The sequence below is a fragment of the Phlebotomus papatasi genome, chromosome 1, assembly GCF_024763615.1.
Source record: "Phlebotomus papatasi isolate M1 chromosome 1, Ppap_2.1, whole genome shotgun sequence".
Taxonomy (NCBI): Eukaryota; Metazoa; Arthropoda; class Insecta; order Diptera; family Psychodidae; genus Phlebotomus; species Phlebotomus papatasi.
Window position 1 is genome coordinate 57,410,899 of NC_077222.1, and position 17,271 is coordinate 57,428,169.

At 32.7% G+C, this 17,271-nt stretch overlaps 2 protein-coding genes across 8 annotated transcripts in view; one reads left to right on the forward strand and one right to left on the reverse strand.

Moving 5' to 3' along the window:
• Positions 1 to 2,069: 2,069 nt before the first annotated feature.
• LOC129808781 (proline-rich nuclear receptor coactivator 2) lies at positions 2,070 to 12,509 on the reverse strand. Of its 2 annotated transcripts, XR_008752458.1 has the most exons (3): positions 11,586 to 12,509; positions 6,672 to 7,632; positions 2,070 to 6,590 (listed from the first exon to the last, which is right to left on the reverse strand). XR_008752458.1 is itself a non-coding variant. In XM_055858641.1 (2 exons), exon 2 carries the CDS (start codon positions 7,383 to 7,385, stop codon positions 6,840 to 6,842), a length of 546 nt encoding a protein of 181 aa, XP_055714616.1. In that variant the 5' UTR covers positions 7,386 to 7,632; positions 11,586 to 12,509; the 3' UTR covers positions 2,070 to 6,839. The 2 variants fall into 2 exon arrangements, 1 of the variants encoding a protein (XP_055714616.1); XM_055858641.1 differs by having other exon boundaries at positions 2,070 to 7,632.
• Positions 12,510 to 12,611: 102 nt separating this feature from the next.
• LOC129808193 (RING finger protein 44) overlaps positions 12,612 to 17,271 on the forward strand; it is a 43,472-nt gene continuing 38,812 nt past the window's right edge. Inside the window, exon 1 of one of the 6 annotated variants that reach the window (XM_055857993.1) lies at positions 12,612 to 12,910. The gene's annotated coding sequence lies outside the window, so the exon portion shown is untranslated. Of the gene's footprint in view, positions 13,787 to 13,883; positions 13,904 to 17,271 lie in introns of those variants that run through there. The other 5 variants (XM_055858004.1, XM_055857965.1, XM_055857983.1 and 2 more) reach the window with 5 other exon arrangements.

Sequence of the window (17,271 nt, forward strand, 5' to 3'; positions counted from 1 at the left end):
AAAAATATCCTAGATTCCTACATCTTTCTACTTCGTGATTAGGGTAAATTAAGCTAATTCAAAACCTGCTCTAAATGGAAATTTTTCGCTACTCCAAATGGAAACGTCATTGTTTTCGTGATAAATATAGTACTAAATTATTATATTTATATATTTTCTATACCACAATTTCATTATTTAGTTAATTTTGCTCCAAATAAAGCGAAAATCCATTCATATTCACAAATTTTAATTTGTTAATTTCTCAGAAAAATTAAAAGTGTACCTTTTCACCATTGAATTTTTCATCGATCAACCATGTTTTCCAATGAAAAACACAATGAGGTGACTGTTGTTTATTTGTTTTGTTTAACATTTATGTCATATTTATGGGTGATTTTAGTTAAATTAAGTGCTTATCTTTATTGTTAACGGTACGTGAAGTTTTCAAATGAAATAATTACCTATTTTGAAAACAAAAAGGGTTTTTCTGAAGTGTCTGCAAATGCTTCAATAGGAAACCCCGGAAATATGATTTTTTGGAGAGATTTTCTTATTGTTTTAGATGGGAAAGGAGAAAAGATCAGGAATAAGAAGAAATCCTGAACTCAGGCGCAACTCAACAGTTTTGGAAGCCTTTCGTCGCGGTTTCACTTACACTGTTTGTCTCCGATTAGAGAATTTCCCTTGTCTCCATTTGGATTAATATGTTTCCAATAGAATCATTTTGCACTCGCGTATTTTTCTTGTATTTAAGAACTTTTCGAATTGTATCTGAAGAATTTTCACTAAACAGTAACATTCTAGAAGAGTCAAGGAGCAAATTTATGTAATTCTCTTCAGAAAAAATATAAACATAATGTGTTGAATCTTCTGTCAAAGTTAAAGCGTCTGGAAATGGTTTTGAATTAGGACATTTACCCTATGTACAAACATTAGAAAGAAATAACTTCAGGTAGTCAGGAAAAATTATATTCTCTATGGGTCACGGGTGACCCAATCGTCCTTAAAGGGTTAATATAATTTTGCATTTCTAAAGCGCCTACACATTGAAAAAAAAAAAAATTTGTCAGGGATAGATTCACAAAATTATGCGTATGATGACCTTTTGAATGGAAAAATCGAAGAAATATTACTCCTCTCTCTTTGATTGAGACTTGAGCTTGAGTGGGATCGATAAAACGTCTACTTAACAAATAAATTTCCCTATTTAATTTTATGAGACTAGCTGAAACTACTCCATATTCCCCTTCTAAAAAACGCCTTCTGTACATTCCATTGAGCTTAATGGTTTCTCAAGGTGCAGAGGATTATTTATATTAAGTACTACCCCTGTGAAATCAAATGGTAGGTATATAAAAGCAAATAAATGATAACACTCACCTACTTTTTCAGCGATTATTTGCATTTTTTAAATGATTTAACCCGATTGTCTATTAAGAAAAAAATACACTCAGTTCTCTGCTACTAAGAGCGCACCTTCATTATTATTTTATAGCCTCCAAAGTAAACCTGAAAACTCAATTTTTAAAATCATCTCCTATACTTTCGACAGCCATCTTCCTCGGTCTTCTTCCAATTTAGCTCCAATGCCTCTTCTGAAAAAGAAACCTGACAAAAAAAAACCTCGTATATGGATACAATCAGAAAGTTCACAAAGACTGAAGCTGTGGGTTGTAAAGAAAGTTGAAGAGAGAAAAAGCCAATAATAAATTCCATAATGGAATCTCTTATGTAGCAAATGGTATGATTTCTTTTTATATATTCTCTCTTACCATCATTTCCTCCGCGGTATTATTGGGAGCACCAGCAGCTGAGAAATTGGATTGAGAACGTTTTTCCAGGCAGAGGGAGTTCATTGTTCTATCAGTCACTTCTTTGTCTGCTTCGAGCACTCTGCATAGCATCCTTCCTCCAGACCGGGTTTGATATGATTTTTTTTAGTCCTCAAAAGGACTGGTTTTTGTGTTTTTTTTTTTTAAGATTTGATGTTAAACTCTTTAATGATCTCTGTGGGGACCGTTCGGGTCCCGAGGAATGGAAAGGAATATTTGGGATTGGGGAAAAGGGTAAGTGATTGTTTAGGAAAATTTTTCTTTTTTTTTGTGCAGTTTTTTTTTATCTTGTCTTTTATGAAAGTAAATATGCATCTTCTTTTTTTTCTTAAAACTTATTCTGTAATCATTTGTTTCTTTTTATCATGAAAATCACATTTTTCAATCTTTACGCTTGTTTATTTCTCACATTTAAAATCTCTATTTTATTTTTTTCTCCATCTTTTGAATTGATTTTGAGGTTGCATTAGTCAGAAAAATTCAACCATAATTGACGCTCATCGATTTTGAAAGAATTATTTTTAAATACTGTTGTTCGCTAGAATTAAAAAAAAAAGATATATAAGCTGGGAAATTTTGGTTTTATTATCTATTTAGCAAAAAAAATGTGGAATTTTTAAAATTTTGGTAAAAGGTTTTGTTCTCTTGTTGTTGTTTTTTTTTTTTAAATTAAAGACCTCATTTATTTCTTGGTATAATTTTTTTCTTGTTTAAATCTACAATATACTGCAAAATTCTATATTTATTTAAAAATAATAAAATATCTCTTGAAAAAAAACAAAATGATGAGCATATAAAACAAAAATTAAACAAAAACACATTGCATTATTGGGTAATAATAAAAGTATTCTGATTTTTTTTTCTTTTAGGTGAAGAAAGTAAATTTGAACTATTGCAATTTTGCCATTAATAATTTCTTGTTTCTTTTTTTTTAAATGTACAATGTCTACAGTAATTTTTGGTTGAGAATTTCTATTTTTAGAGTTATACACGGATTTTTTTTTACATTTATCTTCTTGATTTTTTTTTCTGTTCTGAATATTATAAATTTTACACGGATTTCAAATCACATTTAAAACACCATTTGAAATGTATTCTTTATGTTTATCCTTAAAATCTTTCATTATTCTTCTTTCAAACTTCTTTTTGCTTTTCCCTTAATAATTATTTAGTTTATTAGAAATTTGTGTTTCCATCAATTTCTTCTTCTATTATTGCGTGAATTTACGAAAATACGCCGATTTTTATTGAATGTATTATTGTTATCAATAAAAATCACTTCTACAAAAAAATTACTAATTTTTTTTCTGTAGCAAATTAGAAAATTTTATCTATCGCAAATTCAACACAATTCGATGTTGCACAATTTTCTGTTGACCATCATCAGCTCATTCTTATCATCATGTCTTCTCACATTTTTATTTTTGTTTGTTTTTATTTAGAAAAGTTGACAAAATGTTTCGTGGAAGACATATAAAATAAAAATTCTTCCCTTTGCATATTGTTATTTCTTTTCATATCACCTTATTAATCCTTAAAAACTATATTTTGAAATTTTATCCTTCACTCTTGTAAAACTATCTTTAGGGTTTACTAAGGTTTTTTTTTTGTGTTCTTACACCTTTCCAACTTCTTAAAGGCCAAAAGTAAATTCAAATTTACATTTTTTTTTCAAAATTCTATACGTTGCATTGCAAAAAAAAGTATTTCGGGATTTAAAACAAATTAAAAGATAATCTTTTGAAAACTTTATTAACATTCATTTAAATAAAAAAAAGAAAGAAAAACCTAAAAGCGCGATATAATAAAATTTGAATTTACCTGTGGCTCTCACTGAAATGATAATTCATCAAAAATTCTTATGCTTAACAAGCCAATTTGTTTACCTTTCAAATTTAATATTTCATCAAAATGGTATTGAAGCAAACATTAAATTGTCTTCCCATCATGCATTTTTTTTTCTTAATGCCTTTTACTCTATTAATTACATTTTGAATTTTTTGGCGAAGAATGTCAGTAGTTTCTCGATGGCAACATTTATTTTCTTTTCATCCTCTACTCTCACTTCACTATTTGTAATTTTTTCCTTAAATCATTGTTTTATTTTCTTCTTGTAATTACCTTTTATTGAAATCGAGTGGGTTACACCTCTTCTTCCTTCCACCTAAATTCATCATCAATTTTCATTTACCATCATTATTTTTCTATCTTTGTACTGTTTAACTTGTTTAAAATATTTTTTTTTACCCATCAGATTCTTCTTGCCTTTCTTGTCTTCCACAAGGACTCATGACATTTCTTTTTTACTTCAATTCTTTGACTTTCAATTTTTTTTTACCATTAATTTTTTGTTTATTCCAATAGATTCGGGTCACACTTTGAAATATTTTGGGCGGTTGTGTGATATCTACTGCTTTACAATTTATTTTCAAAATTTTTTTTATAATATTTTATTTCATATTGATTTTAATTTGACTAATTGAAAGTAAAAAAAAAACCAAACAAAAAAATTTAAAAAACAAAAAAGATCTTCGAGAATGCGTATTAGTGTTTCACGGTGTTCCATTTAAGAGAGCAACTGATTTTTTTTTTAAAGTAAAATGTAGAAAATTATTGCAAATATTTACTACTGAAGAATACAATCATTAATACGTGGAATGTTAAAACTACTATTTTTCCTATCAGTGATTGGGAAATTGTCCAATTTTTATTTATTTATTTTTTAGTGAAAATCTACTTTCCATATCTTATAAATGCAATATTTTATTTATTTAAAATTCTGCAAGGGAACTCTGTCCACATTTTTCCAAAAAGTTGCATGAAACTGAAAAAAGTAGCTACTAGAAATAATTCTAATAGCTTTAAATTTAAATCAGCATATGCAACTTCTTTTGGTTTTTCTTTCTAAAATTATACGCCCGATTGTATAATCCCATATTACTAAAAACTTAGTAAAATAGAATGTACTAACGCATTGATTTTGGATTAAGCACCATTAATTCTAGCAGTTCCGAGTTAGTCTCTGTACATTTTACGAAGATTGAGAACAAATTTCCTTATATTTTTTTTATGAAATGATTATCAAACTGCTAGAAATATTGATATGAATTCTAGTAGTTTTGATTTTTTCCCATTCCCGAGGCGTAGAGCTATAGGGAATTAAAGCAATTTGTTGTTGACAGCTAATGTCAAACTGCGAATGTATATTCTAGCAGTTTTGACGTACCTTCGGCAATTGTTGCATCCGCTGTGTAATATAAACAGTAGACACAAAAACTGCTGATTAATCAATAAGTTGTTAAAATGTTCCCTCTTTTGATGGCATTTCTTCGCAAATGCAGAGTTCGTGATATTACTGCTAGGTAAATTCTAGCAGTTTTGACATTTCATAATTTCCCACGACAATTTTGAATCTTCTGTTTTGAACATCAGATAACTATGCTGAGAAACGATGAACTTGTTCAAAAATTTATACTCTCCAGATGAAAGCCAAACTGCTAGAACTTATACATCAAAATCTAAAAATTTCCTGTTTTCTTCACGAAATCAAAGATCAAGTTTTCCGATTCGACAATGTAAGTACTAGCAGTTTAGACATTTTGTTAAACTGCTAGAATTAAAATGCATAGTGAAATGGTAATTTGTTCGTTCCAATGCACTTGTACACTTCTACTTTACTTTAGGATTCAACAATCAAACGCTAAAATGAATGCTTCAAGAGTCCCCTTGCATTGATCCATTTTACAGCTACTAGAAATGATTTCTAAAAAAAAATACACAGTGATAAACTTAAATTGCCAAGAATTCTATTCAAGTCCATTTCATTGTCAAATTGTACACAAAATGAAAGCTCTTGTGCTTCAATCATGAATCTCCTAATTTCTGCAATATCTCTTCCTTTTTCGCTATAGCCATCGTATTTCAGCCAAAAACTTTCTGGTGTGTAAAGTTTTACAAGTCGTCCCTTATATCAATTATCACAGGATCAACTAGTTGTAATTGTTATTCAAAATCTAGAGACTCTGTTTTCTCTTAGTCAAAATTCATTTTTTTTTTCAAATACTGACATCTATATTATTAGTTTACTTCATTTTTTTTTATATAGATCAAATGAGGTGGTTCTTTTATTTTAAAAGTAACAATTAATTATGTTGCAAGAAACACTAATATGGTTTGTCGAAGTTTTGAGGTTTTTGTCAAAAAGCACACTGGTGAAAAATGACAAGAAAAATAGTATTCGTTTTGTGTTGAGTGTTTTTTTTTAAATCTTTTTATTCTACATTTATAAAAATCGTCTAATTGGTTTGTTATCTGTTTTGCATCAACTGATTAATTTACAAAAATGAGATTATTTTCAGAAAAAAAAATCTTTGTAAAATAACACAATTTCCAAATAAAACTATTCTTTTTTTTCTCGAAAAAAATAATCAATAAAGATTAAAAATTGTAGATTATACAGGTCAAGGATTTAGTTTTCAATGATTCTTTCAAATGATTAGGGTAAAAAAGAAACTTTCATCAATTTCAATACAAAACGACATTTTTCCTTCTCCATGTAATGCTTATATCTCTCTCTCTTAATGTTGAAATGTTCTCCCCTGGGATAGTCTTTCAAATGATTTACAATAGTATTTTGTGTGATTGTCCACATCAATCAAAATGATGCTTCTCCATCACACACTCACTGAGTCACTCAAATAGTCAAAATACTATTATTAAAAATTTAAAAGATACACCTCTCCTCGATTAATTTTCTTTTGAAATGGTAAACAGTTACTAAAAAAAAATTATAAAATATTCTTAATAATTTGCAGAGACAAAAAAAAACTTGTAGAACAGAAATAAAAGAAGAATTACTTGTCAAACGGCTGCACATTGTCGTATCTTGGCTCCCCTTTCTTACTACATCATCATCATCACACTCTAAATCTAAAGCTCACGATTTGAATCCTCCTTTGCTCTAATCATATCCACAGCTTGACGATTTTGTCAATTTTTTTTTTTAGCATCAATGCTATTTTTCACCTAGGCCTTTATATTGAGCAGCATTTTGAGATTGTGCGAGAAGATGTCAGATTTTCCGTCTGTCAGAACACCAGCACAACTTTTGCTGGATGTACTTAGGACTGGCACCATTTTTGGAGGCGTAGGTATCATCGTCCCCTTGGCCGTTGGCACCTTCCAGTGATCTGGGGGCCGCGGGAGTGCCGTGGGGGCGGGTGCCTCGTAGCACTTACTGCCGGCAAAATGTGAGAAATTGGGCGGTGAAGAGCTCATCATCTGGTGCTGACCGGTTGGTGTCACTGACTGGCTGGTCGGATTCTTTTGCCTAACTGGCGTAAAGTACAGTGTCGACTGACTTGCAAAGTACGTGACTCCGCTCGGTGATCTCTGACTACGAGACTTCCGCGCACTACCCTTACTTGGTGCCCCATTTGGCGTTGAAGTCGCAGAGGCACCGCCTCCTTTCTGCTGCTGCTGCTGCTGCTGATGATGATGTGGCGGACTAAATTGTCCACCACCGCTATAGCGATTTCCGCCACTGCTGGGTCTATTCTGCGAATTCGTCATTGTTTCTGTGGCTCCTCGTTTTGTACTCTCCTGTGAAGTCTTATCCTTTTTGTCCTTTATTTATTTTTTTCTTCCCAAAATTGTCAGGGTGGCAATTCACTCAATGAAAAATTCGGAATTGCCACTGAACATGTATAATATGTTACGCAGCTCCCTTAATAACTATTCTCCACGCGGTAGTAAAATTGGTGATTTGTTTCTTACACGAATAAGAAAAATGCAATGTGTGTTCCCTCCAGGTGATGTCCTATATTACCACGCAGTCGATATCAAAGAGAATTTTTCATGTTGTATGAACGTAAAAAAAACCGTAATGTACAGTAATCGTAAAAATAATATACAGTAGATTCTCGCTCAATCGGCTCTTTTTCCATCGGGCAAAACATTTTGTTGACAATATTCACGATCAATTATGAAGCTAATTCCATCAAATTCCCTGTAGTTCTTCCTATTTTATCGTGATTCTTTATAATTGAGCAATTTTTGTGGAATTTACAAAGTCTTTGACGCCCCAATCTATCGATAAACCGGATGACATTTTGCCCCAAATGCCCAATTGAGAGAGAGTCTACTGTAGTCACCTTATTTCTCATTTAGAGAAAATTAATAGCATTGTGGGTGTTTTCGATTTTTAAATATTTTTATCCTGTATAAGAAATATAATGCTTCTGTAATTTCACATAAAGAGTACATCTTTGTAGAATTTAAAAAAAAAAATGGAATATTTCGCGGTTTCATTAAATTATCATGAAAGTCAAATGAAGATCATTAAGATTAGGTGAATTCTTTTTTATATTCCAAAAAAAAAAATTAATATTATTACACTTAAAATCTATTATATTACTTTAATTGGAACACTCCTGAGTTCAAGTTCACGTGCGTAACCAGGTAAGTATTTGTCTGGTTACCGGTTAATATATTTTATAAAGATAATTTTGCATTACTGCTTAAAAGAAAAAGTGTCTCAGATTAAGGGCAGAATCACATTGACCGTGAAATGCTCACCGTATTTCGTTAATTTACGCATTTTCTTTGGAATTCTTACGCAAATTCTCGATTACCATATTACCTTATCTCACACTCGGTGATAATAACATAAGAAAATTGAAGATATAAAACAAAAATGCGATAAAAGGCGAGCAAAAAAAAACTGAACGATTAATTTCTCGTAGTTTTCTTTGCTCACCATTTATCGAAATTTCCTTTTCTTATCTTCAATTTTCTTATAATTATTAATTATGAGATAAGGTAATACGGTAATGGAAAATTTGCGTAAGAATTGCAATGAAAATGCGTAAATTAACGAAATACGGTGAGGCTACGGCGAGCATTTTATTGTTAATGTGATTCTGTCCTAAAGTGTAAAGCTCTAAACGCTCTAAATAGTATCAGGTTGATCCTGAAAGATATGTATAGTTCGGAAGATTTGGTGATATACTGTTTTAAGTTGTCACATTAGGAAAAAAATTTCATCAATATAACAAAGTGTTATTAATGAAACGAATAAATTTCTTTGTGGAGGCATTTTCTTCAGTAATTCTCTTCAATTTATTGAAGTTTTTATCAATTTTATTGAAGGTCCACGTATCCTTATTTTAGCTAATGCGTAGCCAGCTTTACACTGAGAGCTTTGAATCCGAGAATTGACGCTCTTTGCATAAATTTCCTTAACTGATAAATTTTACGGGTTAAACAATCTCGAGGATCAGCTTGAGTCCGTGTCCACATAATAAATTCTCTCACTTTTGGGCTAGAAAATTTTATTATTTTATGTTAGGGTTGTAAAGTACCGGGCAAGGGTTCCTAACATAACAGAAATTCTACTTCTCTAATTTCGTCTTACTAAATATCCTCTGATTACCCAATCAACGAAGGATGTATTTATGCCTGCCCTAATTTTCAAACGTTTAATTAAAAAAAATCTTTGTGGACTTTGAAAAAATGGTTAATGGGTTACAGTGCTAAAGGAAAACAATTATATTAAAATAAAGATTTCTCTAATGTTTGTTTTATTTTTTTTAGTCCTCTGGCCTACAAGTTGAAATAAAACTCACGTTATATCCTGGAAAATATTTTACCGTGAAATCTTCTTCTTCTGAACATCACACCAAATTTAATTTAGTTCGGTCCAATTTTTAAACCGAAAGAGTGGGATAGACTTATGCAAACCTTTTGAGGAAAAAAGAGAAGCGAATTTTTACTCTATGAAATTTTCCTGATCTAAAAGGTGTGCCGGACCCATAACATTCGACATTAGAATAGTTGAATAAGGCCAAATAATCCATGAGACTCTTAAAATTTAAAGCATTCGTTTGTTTAGTTGTTCATAAATCGGGAATGGTTTTGGTACACCTTTCATTTTCAAAGGTTTTGCATATACTTGTTACACCCTTTCGCTCTTAAAATTAGGCTGAACTAAATTGAATTTTGTGTGATGCTTAAAAGAAGAAAAGTACAAAAGACTGGGATAAACTTATGCAAAAAGTTTCGGAATTAATGGTACATGAATTTCGATTTGATGAAATTATTCTGATTTAAAAGCTGTCCGTCCGAAGCTATTAATGTTATAATTTTTATCTGAATGCCGTATAGATCTCAGATCTTGAAAGCTTTTACTTATTAGGGCCTTGCATAATTTTGAGAATGTAAAATATTGGATTAAAATAAAATTGCAAAACAATCGTGTATATACGTATAGACTTCATTATGTTGGGATATCATGATGGTGTTGTTGTTGTGAGGTGCTTCAACTCTTACAAAGTGGTAAAAATAAATTTAAGCTTTTTGCTTCGCAATCAAGTCTAAACTGAAATGGTGAAGTATCGAAAGATATGGGTGACTAGCGTAACTAGCTATGATGCCCAAAATCCGCGATCACAGTAGAGGCAAGGGGTTTATTTATTTATTTTATTTATTTCGATGTAACCGGGCTTTTATTGCCATTTTGTACATTGTGTAGTTTACAAGTTTATTATTCAGACGCTTCAATTATTTGCACCGGGCGGGACTCGAACTCACAACTGTGACAGTCGAGCCAAGGGTCACACCGCCCAAAAGCCGAACGCTCTTACTAATTGCACCACGGAAAATGGATAAATGTTCTACCCTTTGGAGACGAGTGGATTAAAAATTGGCAGTCAGAAAAAATGATTCTTTTCTACTAAATTTTTAGACATAACTTGAGATAACCGTATGGATTTATTTATTGGGTCATTCGAGGCCCAATGGTCCTTAAAGGGTTACGGACGAGTAGGTCACAAAAGACAATCCTTCTGAATATGCAGAGAAAAAATTATACGGCTCTCAAAATTAAGATGTATAAAAAAATGCAAAATTTCAAAAAAGATTTCAGTGAGGGGAAAATGATCTGTTACATATTGAATCTAGATATAGATAGATATATAGATAATTGTATTCATCAACAAAGTTTTCGAAGTACAGTTTCGTTTTAATGAGATCCCGGTTAGTTTTCAGCGTCCACCGTCATCTTAGCGTTGGTGACCAACCTCCAGAGCAAGGCGGTGGAACGCAGCTCTTTCTCAGGTTGTACATGCCAGTCATGTAAGAACATCTTAGAATTTTTTGAATACACAAAATCTCAATAAAAGAATAAAAAACTAAAAGAGAAAATTCTGCTCGACATCGAAATAGATCAGAGATTGTTTAGAGAAATTTATGATCTTATGCCCTAGACACACTTACGACTTAAGCCGAGAGACGACTTAGTGGAAAATGATGGAAATGTGGTTTAACGATTATTTCCAATACAATTACTCTAAGCCGTCTCTCGGCTAATCCTCATGTCTGTCAAGGCCCTTAAGGAACTGGGCTAAGCCTATAAGCTGAAGACCGATACTCAAGACATTTTTTGGAACTTGATGTTTAAAGGATGAGTAATCAAAGTGCTATTCCAATGAAAATTTATAATTTTTTAGCACTGTAATGTTTTCAAAAATTTATAATTGAAGGATATGATTTATATTATAGAAAAATAAAGTTTATTGTAGATATTTTTTAAAAGATATATTTTTATTTTTACGATTCCACATGAGTATATGAGTCGCAATTTTTTTCAATTTTTAAAAATATTGAATTTAAACCTTTTATAAGTGGAAATACAGGATTTTTTTTTGTGACTGATTCTATTATTTTTACGACAACTGTAATATCTATTTTTTTTAAATTATCTTTTTTTCTCACCTTTTTGTTTGCTCTGGATCACACAATTTTAGTTGCTACACAATGATCTTTATGATAAGTGCGGGTGGTATTTTCCAGTGTTTTTTTCTTTACCGAAATAGAATGAAATTTTATCACAGAACAAAACACCGTTGATTGCTGGATCCAAAACAACACCATTTGTGTCTCTCGTTTGAATTTTTCTGCATTGAACAGCGCAACGCAGCGGCGGGAAACTGTACTACGACAAATGTTGTGTCGTAGAAATGGAGAGGGGGTAAAAGAGAAATTTTCTTTCTTTCAAAAAAATGAACTTTTTTTTCAGACAGAAAACTCTTTTTTTTGCCAAATGAAACCACTATTTCTGCACTATTGTCCAATCCCTAATAGTAATCAGTCCACTGAGACACTGTTTTAAGGGGCCAAAAGAGACTTTAGGGTGCTCTTTTGCGTATCACACAGAAACTGCGTCTCAAACACAAGCTTCGAAGAGAAAATTTAAAACAAGATGGCCGCTTCGTTGCAAACAAAGAACAATGGAGATTTATTGCGTTTCAATGCTCTCTGGGGGGAATTTTTTGCTGCTAACTTTTGTCTCTTGTTGGATTTTGGGTCTTCAAATCACTCACTTTTAGCACAAAGACAAGAAATTCGATCAATTATTAATTATACCATCACAATTAGTAACCATCAAATTTTCGTCAAATGGCTGCAGAGAAAATATCGTCTTTGCCTGTAAATTTTTTGCAAAGATTTATAAGCTACGCCGTCTTTCCACTTTTTAAAAGTCCAAACGATCAATGCTGGGTTGTTCTTATAGCCACTGTCCTATATTGTTAAAATTTCCTCTTTTCTCTCTGCTCCAAAACTCTTCCAAAAAGGAGAATTTTCTTCCTTCCACACGTCCTCTACTTACGGCTATTTCCGTTTGACTGAGGGTAAAACATCGGCGGATTGAAGGGGAAATTTTTCAGTAGAGTAAAAAAGGAGGGGAAAATGCCTGCAGATCTAAATGTGAAATCTGCAGGCGAATGTGCTGCCATCTGCATATGTGTTTCATCTGGCAATACAGTGTAGTGCGCTCTTGAAGAAAAACACAAAGGCTGAGGTGGTCTTGCAATTTTGGGCTTTTTCACCTGAAAAACTCGAGCAGTGTGTGCTGAAAAGTGTGGAAAAATGCTCAAAAGTGCTTTCTAGAGAGGTTTGTGATACACCAATGATGTTCTAGAGAGGTGAATTGTGTGAAAATTGATGGGAAATTAGTACACATCGAGTCAGCGATCAATATAAAGTGCAAATAGGAGTGTGTGCGAGTCATATTGCATAAAGAGTGTGTGTTGCGAGACGTAAGTAGTGTGGAAATGTGCGTAGATTTTGTAAGTGTGTGTGTGAATGAATGATGGGGAGCCTCAGCAGCTGCCACGGAAAAAAATACCTTCAATTTTTCCTAGTAAAATCCCATCGCAAAATAATTCATTTTGCCCAGAAATTGTATGAGTCCAATGACAAAATTACGCCTGGATATGGGGGAGGCTCCCGTTCAAAATCCGGAAGTCTCGAGCTGAAAATGCCCATGAGCAATGGCGCTGTGTGCAAAAAATGGGGTGGGGTTTGATGTTTATTTCATACCGTCGTCGTAGTCCAAAGAAAGTGATTTCACGTCGTAGAGTGAAATGGATCAATAGCAAAAATTTCGTTTTTACTTAATGCCACGAGCATAAATTACCATGCATCATCTTTACTCTCTCTTCCCCAAAAAGCACCCACACGATGTTCCATGGAGCAAAATTTTCTGTTCACAATTTGTTGGACAGAAAATGGCGACCCTGATTGTGTAGGAACGGAACAAAAAAAAAAACAAGAGGCCCCATCAGCAATCTCAGCTGTTTTTGCCCAATGATTCCAACTCTCTGGGCGAGACAATAAACATTACAGTAAGTGTCTACACCCGAACACATCCTCCATCGGAGTGACCTTTTGCAAAAAAAAAAAATTGTTCAGTCTCTGTGCAAAATCCATGGGAAGTCAATTTTCAGTTGCTATTTGCATTTTTACCAAATTCACTTCCTACCGTGAAAATCCCAAGGAAGCCTTTTTCCCAGCGGTCTCCGCTGTCTGAAGAAAATCCCAGCTATTGTATTTCCGGGAAGCTGGTCACTCCAAGGGCTTCATCTGGTTTTCCAGAGAGTGCTACGCAATTCCGATGCCCATCTGTGTTTGTGGTTCGTGTGAAAGTACAGCATACTTATTTTTGAGAGATTTCTCGCTGAGGAGGCTATTTGGGTAGTCTTTTTTGGCTTTGGCCAAGTTGTTGAGAAAGCAATTGGCACGGAGTTTGGGTGAGAAGAATTTGCGAGGAACACAAATTTTCAGCACAGTGTGTGTAAAAACTGTAAACAATGGGAAAGTGCTGAGGAACATCAGCACATTCCGAGTTATAATCTTTATATTTTGAAAAAGACTCAAATGACGGAATCACGGGCTGTTTTTTTAGTTCGAAAAATCCTATTATTAGAGAATGGCAAGTCCTATAAAAAAAATTAAAGTCCCAAGGACATGTTTTTGAAGACTTAAATTCAAGAGAAAATTTATGTAATTTTGTTAACCCTAAATGGCCTTAGAGCACAAATAGACTCAAGCTGATCCTCGAAAATATTTTGCCAGTAATATTTGGTAGTGAATGAAATAAATAATATCGCTCCTTGGAAATTACAAGGGGTCAACTCACTTTTTTGCGATTTTGAGATTCTAATGCACTTAAAAAGACAATTTAATAAATTTTCAGATGATATAGGGTAAGTGTGCCAAATTTCGGCATAGTTGCATATAACCACCGAAGTCCTAAGTTTGAAATGCATTATTTTTAATTCATATTGATATTTTTTGTTACTTCCTTTTCGGGAGGGTTGTGTGGAACCTTGAAAACTAGTTTATCATCTTTGTTTTCTTTAAATCACTTCCTAAAATATTGAAAAATTATTAAAAATATAGACATTGCTTTGGGTCGTATTCCGGCCACTTTGTGTGGAATACCGGCCAACTTTTTTCTGACCGCCTTTTGTGACGCAACGGATAGAAAATTTCAAAACGTCAAACGGAACGAGTTTAATATTTAGTTTAATACGTTTATATGACCAACAAGCCCTGAGATCTTCCGTGTAATTTGTCCTGAAAACCTGAAGAGTAGCATCTCAAATTTACGCGCAGATTCCCGTAGCAATTTGCCCTTCCTGAACTTTTCCAAGGCCTTTTCCACATCATCTTTTTCATAGAAGCGATGGTGTTTTTCTCTCGACATTGTAGAACTCAGAAATTGAAAAAAAAAACATAAAATGGATAAGAAATTTAGGAAAGCAAAAGATGTTGCCGGAATAGGCAACATTTCCTCACCGGAGAGACGCTCACAAAGTATATACTTGTTTACGCGAAATAAAGGATCCAGTTGGGAAATTTAACCCGAAATTTAAAGATTGATTCACTATTAACATAAACAGAAACAATCTTTAATGAAAATTAATCAATTTTCATGAAAAATACAGAAGGAAAACCTTCTGCACTTCACCATAAATCACAAGACTGCTAGAAACACAATCGATCTGTCACATTTTTTGTAAGACTCTTTCCATACTGAGTTTTTACAACGCAATTTAAATTCAAATTATACCTAAAATTTAATGGTCTTTGTGTTAATACATCCTACAATGAATAAATATTTGAAAGCAAAATGAATTCATTGACTATTCGAAGATTACATACATAATTTTAATTAATTTATTTGCATTGCCGAAATTACACACAAAGTGGCCGAAATTAGAAGCTGGCCGAAATTTGGTACACTTCCCCTAAGTCATTAAATTTCGTTATTAGAAAAGTTTTTCAAAATTTTAATCTTTTTGAATACTTGCATAATTTTGTTTGAAATAAAGGGGCACAAAATATATCCATTGTTAAAATTTTTGTGAAACAGGGGACTAACTCAAGCAAGTTGACTTGTCATTCTAATTTCAGCAAAGTTTGCACATCATTTAGAACGACAAGGAGCTAACTCATTAAAAAACATGTTTTAAAAGGTAAAAATATAAAAGTTTCAATGTTTATATTAATGCTCATACAAATAGAAAAGAAATAAATTGTTTTTGTTCAGTCATTAAATTGAGATACTTATTTACACAAAGTTGAATCTTTCATGCTGTTTCCTGAAAAATGGCCGAAAAATAGTTGGCCCCTTGTAATTTCCAAGGAGCGATATGTAAATGGTTTCTAAACGATGATCCTATGGTTCTTGAGACACTTACGACTTAAGCCGAAAGATGACTTCACGTAATTATATTCAAAAAAAAAAAAAATAACATTACATTTCCATCAGTTTCTGACCAATCTGTCTTCCGGCTTATGGCCTATACGCATTAGAGAAATTTATGTCCATATTAAAGAGTTTTTCCTACACAAGAATAGGGAATTTGCTTCAAGATGCACATAAATTTTTCTAGTGTGTAAAGGCCATTAAGCCAAAAAACGGCTTAGTTAGTGGGAAATTGATAGAAATTTAGTCATGTCATTATTTTGATTATAGTTACTCTTAAGACATCTCTCGGCTTAAGTCGTAAGAATGTATAAACACATAAGTTTTCAGTGTATTACAGTTTGGGATTAATCTTTGCAACGAAATTTTACTGGCTAAATATTGGGAGACGACTTAGTGGAAAATGATGGAAATGTAATTTGACAATTATTTCTAAACTAATTACTCTAAGCCGTCTCTCGGCTAATCCTCAGGTCTGTCAAGGCCCTTAGGGCCCAAACAGACTCAGGCCGATCCTCAAGTATATTTAGTCTGTAAAACTTGACAATAAAGGATTATGTAATGAAAATTTATAAAAAGGAACTCTAACTGGATGTTCCTAAGCCCTAAGTGTATGACAGTTTAAGATAAATCTTTACTGGCAAATTTACAGGCTAAATATTCTCGAGGATCAGCCTGAGTCTATTTGGGCCCTTACACAGGTTTCAGACTGGAGGATTAGCTCAGTTCCTAAAATTCTCGACCAGCAATTTTAATGCATATTTGCAGATACAGTGGCACCTCGATAGAGTCAATCTCCAATAGAGTCAACAGCTATTTTTCACTCTACTCTACGGACTTCGATAGAGTCAACTTGGATCCAAATTGACTCAGATCAACAGAGTCAACAGGCCTGGAAATAATTACTTGACTCTATCGAGGTCCCACTGTATTTCCAAAAATTTTGCGTGACAAGGAAAAAGATAAGAAAATTCACATGACTAAACCTTATGTCTGAATACCGTGTAAGGGCAGAATCACATTAACAGTAAAATACTCACCGTATTTCGTTAATTTAGGCATTTTCATTGCAATTCTTACGCATATTCTCTATTACCGTATTACCTTATCTCATACTCAGTGGCACTAGGTGAGAATAATATAAGAAAATTGAAGAAATTTAACGAAAATTCGAAAAACGGTGAGCAAAGAAAAACTGTACGAGAAATTATTTGTACAGTTTTTTTGCTCACCGTTTATCGAATTTTCGTTTTATTTCTTCAATTTTTTATATTATTTTCACCTAGTGCCACCGAGTATGAGATAAGTAATACGGTAATAGAAAATTTGCTTATGAATTACAAGAAAATGCGTAAATTAACGAAATGCGGTGAGTACGGCGAGCGTTTTATTGTCAATGTGATT

Coding starts and splice junctions, on each gene's coding strand:
- LOC129808781 (XM_055858641.1), bottom strand. CDS start 7,385: ATGACGAATTCGCAGAATAGACCCAGCAGTGGCGGAAATCGCTATAGC.